The sequence below is a fragment of the Thamnophis sirtalis genome, unplaced genomic scaffold (genome assembly GCF_051295495.1).
Source record: "Thamnophis sirtalis isolate CommonGarterSnake01/CBP01778 unplaced genomic scaffold, rThaSir2_p1.2 scaffold_9, whole genome shotgun sequence".
In the NCBI taxonomy this organism is placed as follows: domain Eukaryota; kingdom Metazoa; phylum Chordata; class Lepidosauria; order Squamata; family Natricidae; genus Thamnophis; species Thamnophis sirtalis.
The window spans coordinates 23,272,532-23,286,072 of NW_028261389.1; the positions used below are offsets into that span (position 1 = coordinate 23,272,532).

Here is a 13,541-nt window from a genome sequence, read left to right on the forward strand (position 1 = left end):
ATTTGGTTGGTTGTATTTCAAGAGCTAATTATTGACAGTAGATGATAGCACGATGTGGCCTGGGCAAGAGGAGAGAGAGAGAGAGAGAATGAGAGGTAATGTAGGTAGGAGGAAGTATGTCATTGCAGGAGAGACTAAGGTCAGCTAAGAAGAACTTTGGTTAGGTACTTCTAAGTTATTTTGTGTTGGTGGTTCCTCTTCATTTTTCAAGATTATGGTCATCTGCCTTCTGGTCTTGTAGTTTAAATATTAAATTGGGTCATAATAAGTCTAAATGCCCAACGAGAAAGCCAATGGAGTTATTACCAGTTCTTACATAGATGGACCAGCTGAACTTGATCTGATTACATTCTGTGAGTCTGACCAAGTATCAACCTAGATTGGCGGGCTGGATATGCTTTTCGCCGTTATGTTAACTCATAATCTAATATCAGTTTTGAGTTCATGTAACTGATATAGGAGCAAAGAGATAGGACATAGTATTTCTAGTGAATCATTCCTCATGGTCTAGGTCACCAAGGTAGAGTTCCAGGATGATGGAGCTATGAAACTTTTTTGTCCATGCTGAGAAGATCATCTCAAGACTTTATGTCTATTATGAAAACTATGGGACTTTCTAAATCAGCCTAATATATGGTATATTTGGAATTTGTCTGTTGTGATTGAGCAGAGAGAAAGGGTATGGAGAATTTTGAAATGCTATTGTCATAAGCCTAACAATTCCATATCATTGCTTCCTTAAACATATTTTTCTGGGATCAAGAGGCTGTCATGAAAAAAAAAACACCACCTGAACTTCTTTAAGACAATACAACAAGTACCAGTCCTGAAGCACCTTTGCTCACTTTGGATCCAAGTATGCCCACTTGTCCTTGCATCACTCACAAGTCTTACCCTGACACAGAATCATCTCTGAGCACATAAAGTAGCACTACTTTTAGAGCAGACTGTAAGCAGATCCTACTGGGGCAATCAAACTTTTAAGATTTGAAAATAACATTGCTTGTTGTTATTTTTAAGGCATTTTCTGTGTTTGCTTTTAGTGGTAAATAATTGAAACCTCATTGAAAGTGCTGCAAAAAATATCTGGGAGGTAAACTTAGTGAACATTGATAAACTATAGCAGTTCCCATAATCATAAAAGCATGTGCAGTTATCGGTTCGTTTATCTTGAACATTTCCAAGGCTCTTTGCTGTTGTTTTCTCCTGAATTAATATCTGTTGCCACCCGTGTCATTACAAGATTGACTTTTTGAATTTGTCCAGCTAAGTGGCTGATAAAGTACACTTGGGATTCCTCAACAGTAAAACATAATACTTTTTGGTGATTGGACACTGCATCAAAATCCTATTCATGTTTTTCAATAATTTGTGCATGCTTTTAAAAAGAATGGCTTCTTGTACTCTTGTTTCTATACGTGTTTATTTTCTGAAGTGGTTGCTGAAGTATTTTTTATGTCAAGGGTGATGGCTCAGCTTGTATATTGTTGTTTTCAACTCAATTATCTATACTAATTAGACTTAGTTAACTCAATTACAGGAATGTTGTCTCTTTTGAAAATTACCAGGGGTGGCTAGTGTACAACAAAAGCAATTTAAAAAATAGTGTATTCTTTTTCCCTTATAAAATGTTTTGTTTTCTTAACCATCAGAAAGCCTGAATTCATCACTTGAAAATACTACACTCGGAACTGGTTCTGGAAGTATTTGTCAGAATGGAAGGAGAAGAAAAGAAATAGGAAAATTAAGTTGCCAGCTAGAAAACAAGAACCCAAAGAGAAAGCTGGTGGAAAGAATGAGTGAAAATGTCATACTGACTAATGAAAATGAAACGCCACAGCATATATACCATAAGAAACCAAAGATGCAAGTGATATGCCAAAATAGTTTGGACAGCAAACTAAAAGAAACCAGAAAATCCAAAAAGGCTATACCCAAAAATAAGCTTATTATTGGACAAGCGAAACTCACTCAGTTCTTTAGGTTGTAAATGTCAGTGGCTTAAAAAGGCAAAAAGTTGGCTATATTAGGATTTCTATTGCAATCATGATTATGCAGAAGTTTTATAAAAATCAAATCATCAAGTTTTATGCAGAATTCTCAGTTTAATAATGCACTGTAACTTTACACTTGTTTCCACATGTGGCATTCTGACATAGAAATATTTAGAATTCTTACAGTAAACACATAGCAATATTTTAACCACAATTACAATTTTTGTGACTTATCAAGGAAAGGGCTTGTCTCTTCCAAGTGATTCACTTCAGGGTCGTTTTAGGCTTGCCAACAAGGTCGATACACTCTTCCCAGCATACATCTCAGCACTAAAGAAAACACACCAAAATTTTGTGGTTTTGACTCTCACATACGTATTTTTATAAACAAGTTTAACTACATTGTCATCTGTAGTAAATTTTTATTCATTTGAAATTTTAACTCATTTTTTGCTTATTTAGAACATGTTATCTTTTATATCTTACATTTAACCAGTCACTCTTTAAAAGACTGAGTGCAACCTACAATTTTTAAAGACTGAGAAAAACAAATAAACTTTTCTTTTACAGAGAAGCATATTCTGATGATTGAGTGCTACAGTTGTCCTTTGATAATAAAAGGGTGGCAGCTGAGTATATTTTAATTGTGTAAATACATAGAGATGCAATTGAATATATATGGGTGAATGAAACACTGGTTTATTCCCGAGCAGGCTTGAGCTAAAAATTTGGCTGATTTCTAAGGCACTCCAAGTCTTCAGGAGTTTGGTAGAGAAACTTGGCTACCTTTTGTGTGAATGAATGCATTGAAAAAGATGATGGAAAAAAGGCAGCTCACGGGAGATGAGGGAGAAGTGATTGGGTCCCTCCTGCTAAGCCAAGTTAGGAAAACACTTACATTTGGGCATCTGGACAATAGAACTAACCTGAAGGCATCAATCTGCGAATTCTCTTTCTCTCTGGCTGGATGCTCCTTGCGACTTCCACAACTGGCCTAGCAGCATGAGGATTGCTGACAAATTAAAGTTGGCTTCAAACTGCTGTTGTAGCTTATGAACAAACTGCCCAAAAGGAAATGGTGGGCAACATGTGCCACGGAAGTTAGGCAGGTGGAAAGCAAAACTGGAGGGCAAGCTATGTGGCTCTTCTTGAGCCTCCACTGCAATGTGCAAGTGAAAGTTGGGAGTACAGGTAGTCCTCAACTTATGGCCACAATTGAGCCCCAAATTTCAGATGTTGAGGGAGACATTTGGTAAGTGAATTTTCCCCATTTTACAACCTTTCTTGCTACAATTGTTGAGTGAATTCCTGCAGTTGATAAGTTAGTAACCCAATGGTTAAGAGAATCTGCTTCCCCATTGACCTTGCTTGTCAAAAGATGATCATGTGGGACACAGCAATGGCCATAAATAAGAACCAGTTGCCAGCATCTGAATTTTGATCGCACGATCATGGGGATGCTGCAAAGGTTGTAACTGCAAAACGGTCATAAGTAACATTTTAGTGTCGTAACTTTGAAAGGTCACTAAATGAATTGTAAGTCAAGAACTACCTGCACTGCAGATCAGCTAGTCACATACATCAGGAAAAATAACCACCTGAGAAATTTGAGAATTTGCCTCTACCTAGATTGCTTCATATCACTGGTGGCCACAGTTATTCATTTCAACAGTTATCATGGTACTATCTCAGCAAATTAAGGTAATATTTCTGTTTTGCAGTAACATGAAAATATAACTTACTATCAAAATCTCTTCTTCTAATAGGCAAGTTAGCTGAGTTTTCATCACTTCCTGTCTCACGCCGTTCTTGTATTGATTCAATATTTTCAACCTCAGCATTTGATGGAAAAGTCATAGGTTCCTCCAATTCAAAATAAGGAAGCTTGTTAATACTTAAGCTCTGTGGCTGGCCGTAGTTTATGACATGATGGTTATAACCTATATTCTGCACTCCAAAGAAAAAGTATAGATGAAAATAATGCAAAATTTCCAAAATACAAATATTTCAGTCCTTAACCCACTAATAAGATATTTTCAGAAAAGAGTTGTGTTCTGATTGCAGCATAATCTACCTTGGAAGTTCAGTTTTCATCTTAAAATCAAGAGTCAAACCAGGTTTTTTCAAGACAAGACATCTTAATACATATCCAAGGAATGTTAATGCTAAATAACATTGATTTGTTTAATTAAGTTTAATAATGCCAAGGTCTCCGTAAACATTTTTTTTCTTTGTAAATTTAAGTAGTAATGAAGTTGGTAAGAGCAACATTAGGATTTGTTTTTAAATTAAAGCTGAAAGGCATGTATTTCATTTAAGCTCTTAAGACTGAAAATACAATATTAACATTTTCAAATATAACTCAAAACACAGTATTCTCTTAGCTTCATTTTAGGATGATAGCCACTTCAAATCACATTTCATACTTTAATTATATAACAATAGCAATGCCCTTAGATTTATATACCGCCTCACAGTGCTTTGCAGCCCTCTCTAAGCAGTTTACAGAGCCAGCATATTGTCCCCAACAATTTGGGTCCTCATTTTACCAACCTCAGAAGAATGGAAGGCTGACTCAACCTTGAGCCCGTCAGGATTGAACTGCTGGCAATCGGCAGAGATAGCCTGCAGTACTGCATTCTAACCACTGTGCCACCATGGCTCTATTTATTGGCATATCTGAAATAATCTATTCCAATATTTTGTTACACATTTTTTGTTCATCATTTGTGTTACACAATAGCTACACAGAAAACTCACTGAGAAATGTGGATTCCGGTCTTCATCCAAAAACTTGCTGTCCTCCATTTTATAATGCTCAAAAGAAGATGCAGGCAGAGACTTTCCAACTTTGTCACCATTCTGTGTTATCTTTCCAAGACTGAATGTGCTTAGCAGCATATTATCTTCTGCTTTTCGCATAGACTTTGAAACAGAACACAAGGAGCCTTGAGACAAAAGAGAAAAAACCAATAAGAATACATGGGATGAGATACACATTCTCCAACGTTTAGATGTTTGCATGGAGGTGAACAAACTTTAAATATTACTTAAGTCAGGCTAATTTGAAAATAGCATAAGGACAGGGAAAAGGGTGTTATATAGCTTGCGGAATGAATAGATATCACTTCAATGACTTACACGGTTTTCAAAGAACGATGAGTAAAGAGGACTGACCTTTTGTATATCATTACATGTCTTTTGTTCCAAACCATAGGTGATGATCTGCTTTTCAATACGTTCATTATATAATTTGGATTATTTTATCAAGTACCACAGGATAATTTTCTTCTGAATTCTAATTTAATCTTTAAATTCCACTTCACACAGCCCCAGGAAAGAATTAATTTGTGCAGGGGTGGAAAAAGAAAGACAGACAAACTTCATTATTCATGCTTTAAAAACTAAGGCTTCTTGAAAAGTAAGAAAAACAGTCTCTGCGAGGAATAGTCTTAAGCAATTATATCTTATCTTAAAGAGAATTCAAACCTCTTCCTACTTATCCATACAAACAGTTTCATAAGTATGCATAAAATAAGTGGTCATGGATATAATTTTAAATACACCACACTTGTGCTTTAATTTTGAAGTAGATGCAGGGCTGAGATGCTACGGGTTCGCCTGGATTTGGGAGAACCAATAGCCAACCTTATGGCCGGTTCAGAAAATCTCCAAATCCCACCCCTGACTGGCCTCACCCACCACACCCTGCCCCTGCCACCCCATCGTGCCCCTCCCAGGAGTCTCCACATGACCCATTTTGAATGTGAGGTAAGTACAGGGCCCGCCTGGAGCCCGGGGGAGGCAGTTTTCGCCCTCCCAAAGGCTCGAGGAAACCCTCTGGAGTCTGGGGAAGGCAAAAATACCCCCCCCCCCGCGCCATGGTGCAGGAGGCTGACTAGGCCATGTCCACCCAACAACCGAGCAGAGAACCCATTGCTGAAATTTTTGAAGCCCACCCCTGAGTAGATGCCATGATTCCTGCTTCCTTAGGAGAGAATATTATTTAAACAAACATGAATTGCAAAGCCTGCCTTTGTCTCATAAATGTTCAGAGAAGACATTTAATATGGAAAAAGTGACATGAGTGAGGAATAACTTGGCTGTGTGCCTGTCTCATGCTTTTCTCAAGCTGCTTTGTCTGAGATTTTGAATTGTTCCATTTTTGCTCCACAAAGGTTTAAATATGACAAAAGGTAGCATGGAGGAGCATTTCTGGAACAGAATTCAAAAATATTGATCTTTATTTAGAATCCCCATCTTATGCAACACATAGTTTTTTATTTCAGAAGCTTGGCTGAAACTCACTCGGATATTTTCAGTAGCAATGTCTGCATTATGAAATTTCCTTAGCATAACTGCCTCTCGGGTTTGTTTCAAGAAAGATGTAAAAATATTTTCACAATCTACCCTTTCGCCCATAAATCTAGGTTTGTCTCTTGGACTTTTTAAGTTTATGGTATGTTTGACATACCTTTGAGGTCTTGAGTATTTATTGTCCTTTGGTTGTAATTTAGAATTTATCTACATGGACACCTAGAATTAATACCAACTTGATGGCACATTATTATTCAGTTGATTGTGATCTATTTTTGCATTGACTGTTGCTGATGTTTGGAGAGAATAATATTCAAATATGACAAAGACATAGTTTGTTTTATAAGTTCCTTCTTAGACAACTAGTCACAGATTAGAAGATATCAAACAATAAAATAAGCCAAGGAATATAGGAGTGATTCAAGTAATGACATTTAAATTAACTGCACTATGCTTTGATCAGATATTCACTAATAAATATACACATCAGTTTGCACAAATAATGAATCAAGACAAAAGAGGACAAGTAAATAAATTAGATATTTAAGATCTTATTCAATGGGGCTGGGGGGGGAAGGAAAACGAGGAGGCTTTCAAACAAGCTGGTGGATGGACTTAGATTGGCAATGGATGGAAGATCAGATTAGGGACAGATCATCATGGAGGATATTTATGTGGTCACTAAGAGTTAACATTGAGTTGATGTCACATAACAAGGATCACAAAACAATACATTTTAAGTCTGAACCTTTACTGTGAAATAGATTATGAAGTGTTTGTGTGCATGCTCTAGGGGGGTGTCAAACTCGATTTCATTGAGGGCTGCATCAGGGTTGTGTTTGACTTTGGGGACTAGGGTGGGTGTGGCCAGCTCAACATCACTCACATCAGAGGTGCCTGTGGTTGTCCAAGCTCCATTTTCAGCTTCCACAGTCTCCTGCATCCCTCTGCTAGTGAAAATGGAGCTCAGGAGGGCAGCATTTGGCTCCTCCTTTCACTGGAAGAAGCACGTTTGCTGTTCCCAGTGTGGCCCCACGGGCCAGATCTAAGTACCCTGTGGGCTGGATCCGGCTCCCGGGCCTCGGATTTGACACCCCTGCTTTAGATAAACTAAAGCAAAAGAAGAATGCCAACCATTTCCCACGATAACATTTTGAACATCTATCCTAATTTTAGACAGGACTTCCAAAATCTCTTTGAAGGCCTGAACCTCAGTGATAGGACAGGAACGAAATCAAATAAATTGTTGAGGATGAAAAGAGACTGCCAAAAACCTAGATACAAAAGATAGCAAATTGGATGTCAGAACAAATGGTAAAAATTGCCAAGAAGAAAAGAGAAATCAAAGCCAAGAATGACAAAGGTCTCAGGAAGGAACTTAAAGAATTTCAAACAGCTGTTAGATGAGAAACAGTTATCTAACAACATCTGTAAAGATACTGAAACCGGTGGCATACACAGAAAAACTAGGAAAGTCTAAAAGAGTTCATATCTTGCAACCTTGAATTGATATGCTAAAGAATGATAATGGAAAGATGGTAACTGATTTAAAAAGAGCCAACAAGGATGGAAGGAGTACACTGAAATTCTATACATTAAAGATGTCATCATCTAAGATCTTATTCAATGGGATATTCTCTACAGGAAATCATTTCTTAGCGACCATGAAAAGTTAAGATGGGCTCCAAGAAAGCTACTTATGACCTAGATCTGAAGTTCTGATGCCTTCCTCCCCCCGCCACTTAATCATGTGATTGCATTTTGGATGCTTAGCAACCAGATCACATTTAGGTGACTGTTATTTATGATTTATTTGGGGAAAATTGGCGTTTTCTTCCAGTTTCCACCCAAAACTGCCAATTATGAATGATGATAACTTTACAGGCACTGCTTTAATGTTAATGCTTAACATTAAAAATATGTAAAACCAAGTTGGTCATGTGATGACTTGCTTAATGATTTATAATCATAATTCCAGGCTCAATTGTGATCCTAAATCAAAGACTACTTATAAATACAAGTACTACTACTGTGATGATTACCAAGCTGGAAAGCTACTTGACACATGTGCCAAGAGATTGGTAAAGTTTGGTCAAAATACAAATAAGAAAGAAAGGGCATTTATGTTGTAGAGTGTGAAAATTATCATACAAAATTCTTAATTTCACATGCTAGCAAAATAATGCTTAGGATCATTCAACACAGATTGGAATCCTGTATGGAAACGAAAATTCTAGATGTTCAGGCTAGTTTTAGAAAGACAAGAGACATTATTGTCAATGCAGCCTGGATAGTTTAGAAAGCCAATTGTAAGTAAAAAGATGTTGATAGATATCTCATTGATTATAAAGAGATCTTTCATTGTATAACCATGGAATTGTAAAGCCATGGAATGGCTTTGGAATCTCAGAAAATATCATATAAAATCAATATATAAAACAGAAAGCCACAGTCTGGAAGGAACTTGGCAAAAGAGATTAGCTGCAGGCTGGCAAAGAAGTGAGATAAAACTACCATATTTTTCGGAGACGGACCTTTTTCCCTCAAAAAAGAGGCTGAAAATCTGAGTGCATCTTATAATACAGCATTTTTGGCCTCCAGAAACCCCGCCCCTTCACCAAAATGGCCATGCTTAGCTTTTAGGAGGCTTTCAGAGAGCTCCTGGGGGCTGGAGAGGGCAGAAATGAGCAAAAAAGCATCCATTTTATAAGGCTATCCACGCCCTCTTCTTTGACAAAAAATGGGCCCGTTTTTGCAAAAAAAATGGTCTGTTTTTTGCTCATTTTTGCTCCCCCATCCCCCAGAATCACTCTACAAGCCTCCTAAAGGCTATTTGAAGCAGTAAGTACTGAGGTAGCACTGTACATTGTGAATATAAAACAATATGACCAACATTTGGCATACAGACCCAAAGGGGTGGATCCATTTTATGTTGTTAGTTGTGAAGTCGTGTCTGACCCATCGCGGTCCCATGGACGTCTCCAGGCCTTCCTGTCCTCTACCATCCTCTGGAGTCCATTTAAGCTCATGCCTACTCTTCAGTGACTCTATCCAGCCACCTCATTCTGTTGTCTCCTTTTACTCTCAATCTTTCCCAGCATTAGGCTCTTCTCCAGTGAGTCCTTCCTTCTCAGTTGGTGGCCAAAGTATTTGAGTTTCATCTTCAGGATCTGTCCTTCTAAAGAGCAGTCAGGCTTTATCTCCTCTAGGACTGACCGGTTTGATCACCTTGCAATCCAAGGGACTCACAGGAGTCTTTTCCATTTTACGCAGAGCAGCAAAATGTAAATGAGGGAAAAGCTGCATATTTGTACTTTCCCTCATCTTCTCTTTATTAGGAATCCCCTGCTTGGCATCTATACCAGTTCCAGAACTGGAGTAAATCTGGTGCCAAAGGAGGGCTATCTGAGGACTAGAAAAACTATTTTAATTCTGCAGAACTATGCAACAACAAGGACACTTCCAGGAAACTTCCAAATCCTTCATTTCTCTGTGGCAGAATTCTGGCATCAGAGGCTTCTGTGTTAGCTAGGAGGGGCTTTTTAAATCAGATCTCCCTCTTTGGATTTGATTCTTTACAGGTAGTCCTCAACTTACGGCTGTAATGAAGCCAGCCCATTTATGATAAAACCTGTTTTTGTGACCTTTTTTGTGATAGTTGTCAAGTGAATTAAAGCAAATGCCATGGTCATTAAGCAAACACCATGATTGTTAAGTGAACCAATGATTTGCCACGAGCACAGTTTTGCCAAAAACTAGAAGTAAGTGGCAATTTTGGCAAAACTCCTAAAACATAGTCATGTGACTTCAGGACTCTGCAAGTTGCCTGAAATTTGGTAACACAAATGCAGTGAAGCCTATTATTGAAGCTTCAAATCTGGGTCATAACTAGCACCCAAATAAGCTTCATCATAACTTCCAACCCTAACCCAACTTCTGTAGAAGAGATCTGGTCTTTTTGTGCTCCTCAAAAGGAGCTATTAAAGCATATTATTAGATTTATAGACAACAACATCCAAAAGGTGCATAACTATTAATCATATTATTAGATTTATGGACAACAATATCCAAAAGGTGCATAGAATTCTCTCTCTCTCTCCGTATGTATGTATGTATGTATGTATGTATGTATGTATGTATGTATGTATGTATGGTGTCACAACCCCTGGTATGCCCAAATATGGGAGAAAGCATACTGCTGATGAGAGCTAAATAGCTTGAAATAGATCTATACTAGTCTCCCTTTATTTATTTATCAGCACAAATGCAACACACACACACACACACACACACACAATCCAAAATAGTTGTTGAATAATATTAGCAAGGTAGCATCCAATACTGGCACATAGGATATAATAGTTTTATCCCAGAGGTCTAAATAATTATTATTTAGCATAATTGCTTTTCCTGTTTAAGTTTCATAAATATTTTTTAGCATGAAGAATTCTAACGTTAAATATTAAACTAAAATTATCCAGTAAGAGTGAAGTTGGCATACTTTTTTTTAAAAAAAGTAGTGACCGTTTTCCTAAAATAAACAAGTAGGGAAAGATCAATATTAATAAACATAGTGTTTAAACAAATGTAGTCTACATTACCATCTATAGTTTTGTATTTTTTTGTAATTCTTTGCAATTCCCTTTTCTCTGATTTAATCATTTATAGCCTACAACTCTTAACAGGCAGTTAGTACTTTGGAAAGTAAAATATTTCCAAAGTAAGCCCGTTTGTTCTAAGAATTTCTATGTGCTTATCACAAGTCATTCTTGGTAAAAAAGAAAAAAACCCCACCTCTATTTGAACCTAAATTCATGGTAGCAAGATAAATTCTGAGTTCTTCTGTTGACGATTTCAAAAGAAACAAATCGGCACAAATGTCATCTCAAGACATATTTTAGGGCTCACTCTCCACCCCCTCCACAATTTAAATATCCATTTTTCTTGCAGTTACTTTTGAGAAGGTGTATTGGAATATGTAACTTATCTTGATCTTGGGCCAAACTGAAAACTGTCTTGCAATCAGTGAAAAACAAGCACAGCTAAAAAAGTATGTTCAGTTTCCTAAAAGTACATGGCAACTACTAAACAGTTGTGGCTAACTATAGTCATTAAGCAGGTCACCATATGACTGCATCCAGTTTTATGACCTTTTTGTGGTGGTCATTAAGCAAATCCATTGTCTGCAATGGGTGTTTTCTTTCCTAGAAACCAGAAGTAAGCGTAGCTTTCTAGCCAAAAATTTTGTAATTTGCAATCATATGACACGTAGCAAAATGAGGGCTGGTTGCTGAGCATCCGAAATGTGATCATGGGCAGCTGTCAGAGTTTTGAATTCAGGTTATAAGTAGCCCTGGTTCTGGTGGGTTCCTCTGTAACTTCAAATGGCCATTAGGTAACCTGTCATAACTCAAGAACTACTTGTAGTCACTGCCTATTCCTTCCTGTTGGAATATAGACACATAAGACACCTTTCATATGTTATAATATTCACTAAAGGACAGAGAAAATTCCTTTCTTCAAATATCTACCTTTCTTTAAATATCTTTCTTCAAATATATTGGAATTAGTTTCCAAGAAACAATGGATGGAAACTAATGAAGGAGAGAAGCAACGGAGATACTTCCTAACAGTGAGGACAATTAACTAGTGGAACATCTTTGCCTTCAGAAGTTGTAGCCGCTCCATCACTGGAGGTTTTTAAGAAGAAACTGGACAGGCACCTGTCTGAAATAGTATAGGGTGTCCTGCTGGAGTATTGGGTTGGACTAGAAGACCTCCAAGGTCCCTTCCAACTCTATTCTGATTGAAATACTTGTTCTTTGAGAACTCATACTAAATTTCATATTGCTAAATGACTGAAGATAGGCTAATGTTGCGATGATTATAAGGAAACCTCAAGACGTCAAATTTCCCCACATAGTTTAATATTGCAAAAGCTCTGCTGAATTAAAAGCAAAGATACAACAGCATATTTAATTCTGGGAAGGTCACAAAAAATACTGACTGCAATTCCCTCTTCAGGCTATTGTCACATGCAACATATTCTGAAATAGAGGTTTGTGAATTTACATGGCATTCTGAGGTTATGGTGACTCATTGGACCAGGTTTGTATTATATTTACTTTCTAATTAGGGACAATTCAAGAATCCATGTTTGATAAATAGGTCCGTATATTTTGGAGTATAAGACGCACCTTTTTCCCTCAAAAAAGAAGTTGAAAATCTGGGTGCATGTTATACACTGAATACAGCATTTTTTTATTTTTTTTTTGGCCTCCTGAAACCCCGCTCCTTCACCAAAATGCCGTGCATAGCCTTTAGGAGGCTTTCAGAAATATCCTGGGGGCTGGGAAGGGCAGAAATGAGCAAAAAATGGGCCTTTTTTTGCTCAAATTTGCCCCTCCAGCCCCCAGGAGCACTCTATAAGAAACCTAAAGGTTATGCATGCCATTTTTTGGAAAAAAAATAGGCACGTTTTCACAAAAAACGGACCATTTTTTGCTCCTTTTTGGACCCTACCCCATCCCCCAGGAGCATTCGACAAGCCTCCCAAAGGCTATTCATGCCCTTTTTTTGAAAAAAACACAGCCCAGTTTTTGCGAAAAGGGGGCATTTTTGGGAGGTCTGCAGAGTGCTTTTTAAAAAAAATTTGCCTCTTCAAAATCTTGGTGCATCTTATACTCTGGTGCATCTTATACTCTGAAAAATATGGTAAATGATTTGATTTTAATTAGGTCAGGAGACTCTCACATCAGAAAGAAGGAAGCAGGGCGAGAAAGGAGAAAAACAGTTCTTACAGACATGTTTTTCTCCAGCATGTTTGACCTGATAGATGTGAAAGTGAGAGACAAGTCATGATGGCAGAGAAGGTGACAATAAAATAATTTAAACAAGACCTAAGGGAGTATTTACAATTTGTACAAAAACTTCTATTTTGGCATCAAGGTTTCTAAGTACCCAGTGACAGAATCACACTCATTTAGCTGAATAGGAGCCATTGCAGATCAGGTCCATTACTAAAGCATTGTTTATTAAGTTCATATGGCTATCCAAGTCACACATGACTCTGGCCACTTTACAACATTAAAAAATCCATAATCTAAAACCTCTAAACCCCAACACTGAAACCAGCCACTTGCTCGGCCTGATGATAGAACCATGTGTTCAGCTTTAAGATTCAAATATATAGAAGGGACATTTTTATATCAGAGCTGTTGGTGTTGGGGC

General features: G+C 37.5%; 2 protein-coding genes across 4 annotated transcripts in view; one reads left to right on the forward strand and one right to left on the reverse strand.

Annotated features, from left to right (window-relative positions):
- Positions 1–13,541, forward strand: part of PARPBP (PARP1 binding protein) — a 58,006-nt gene that overhangs the window by 34,158 nt on the left and 10,307 nt on the right. For 2 of the 3 annotated variants that reach the window (XM_014058851.2, XM_087723039.1), the window contains one exon: positions 1,653–2,568. The exons of the other annotated variant lie outside the window; for it this stretch is intronic. In XM_014058851.2, coding sequence (XP_013914326.2) covers positions 1,653–1,990 — 338 coding nt within the window. In that variant the 3' untranslated portion in view covers positions 1,991–2,568. Of the gene's footprint in view, positions 1–1,652; positions 2,569–13,541 lie in introns of those variants that run through there. 3 annotated transcript variants of the gene reach the window in all.
- On the reverse strand, positions 2,264–4,994 carry PMCH (pro-melanin concentrating hormone). Its single transcript, XM_014058852.2, has 3 exons — positions 4,755–4,994; positions 3,737–3,941; positions 2,264–2,324 (listed from the first exon to the last, which is right to left on the reverse strand). Exons 1-3 carry the CDS (start codon positions 4,992–4,994, stop codon positions 2,275–2,277), a joined length of 495 nt encoding a protein of 164 aa, XP_013914327.2. The 3' UTR covers positions 2,264–2,274.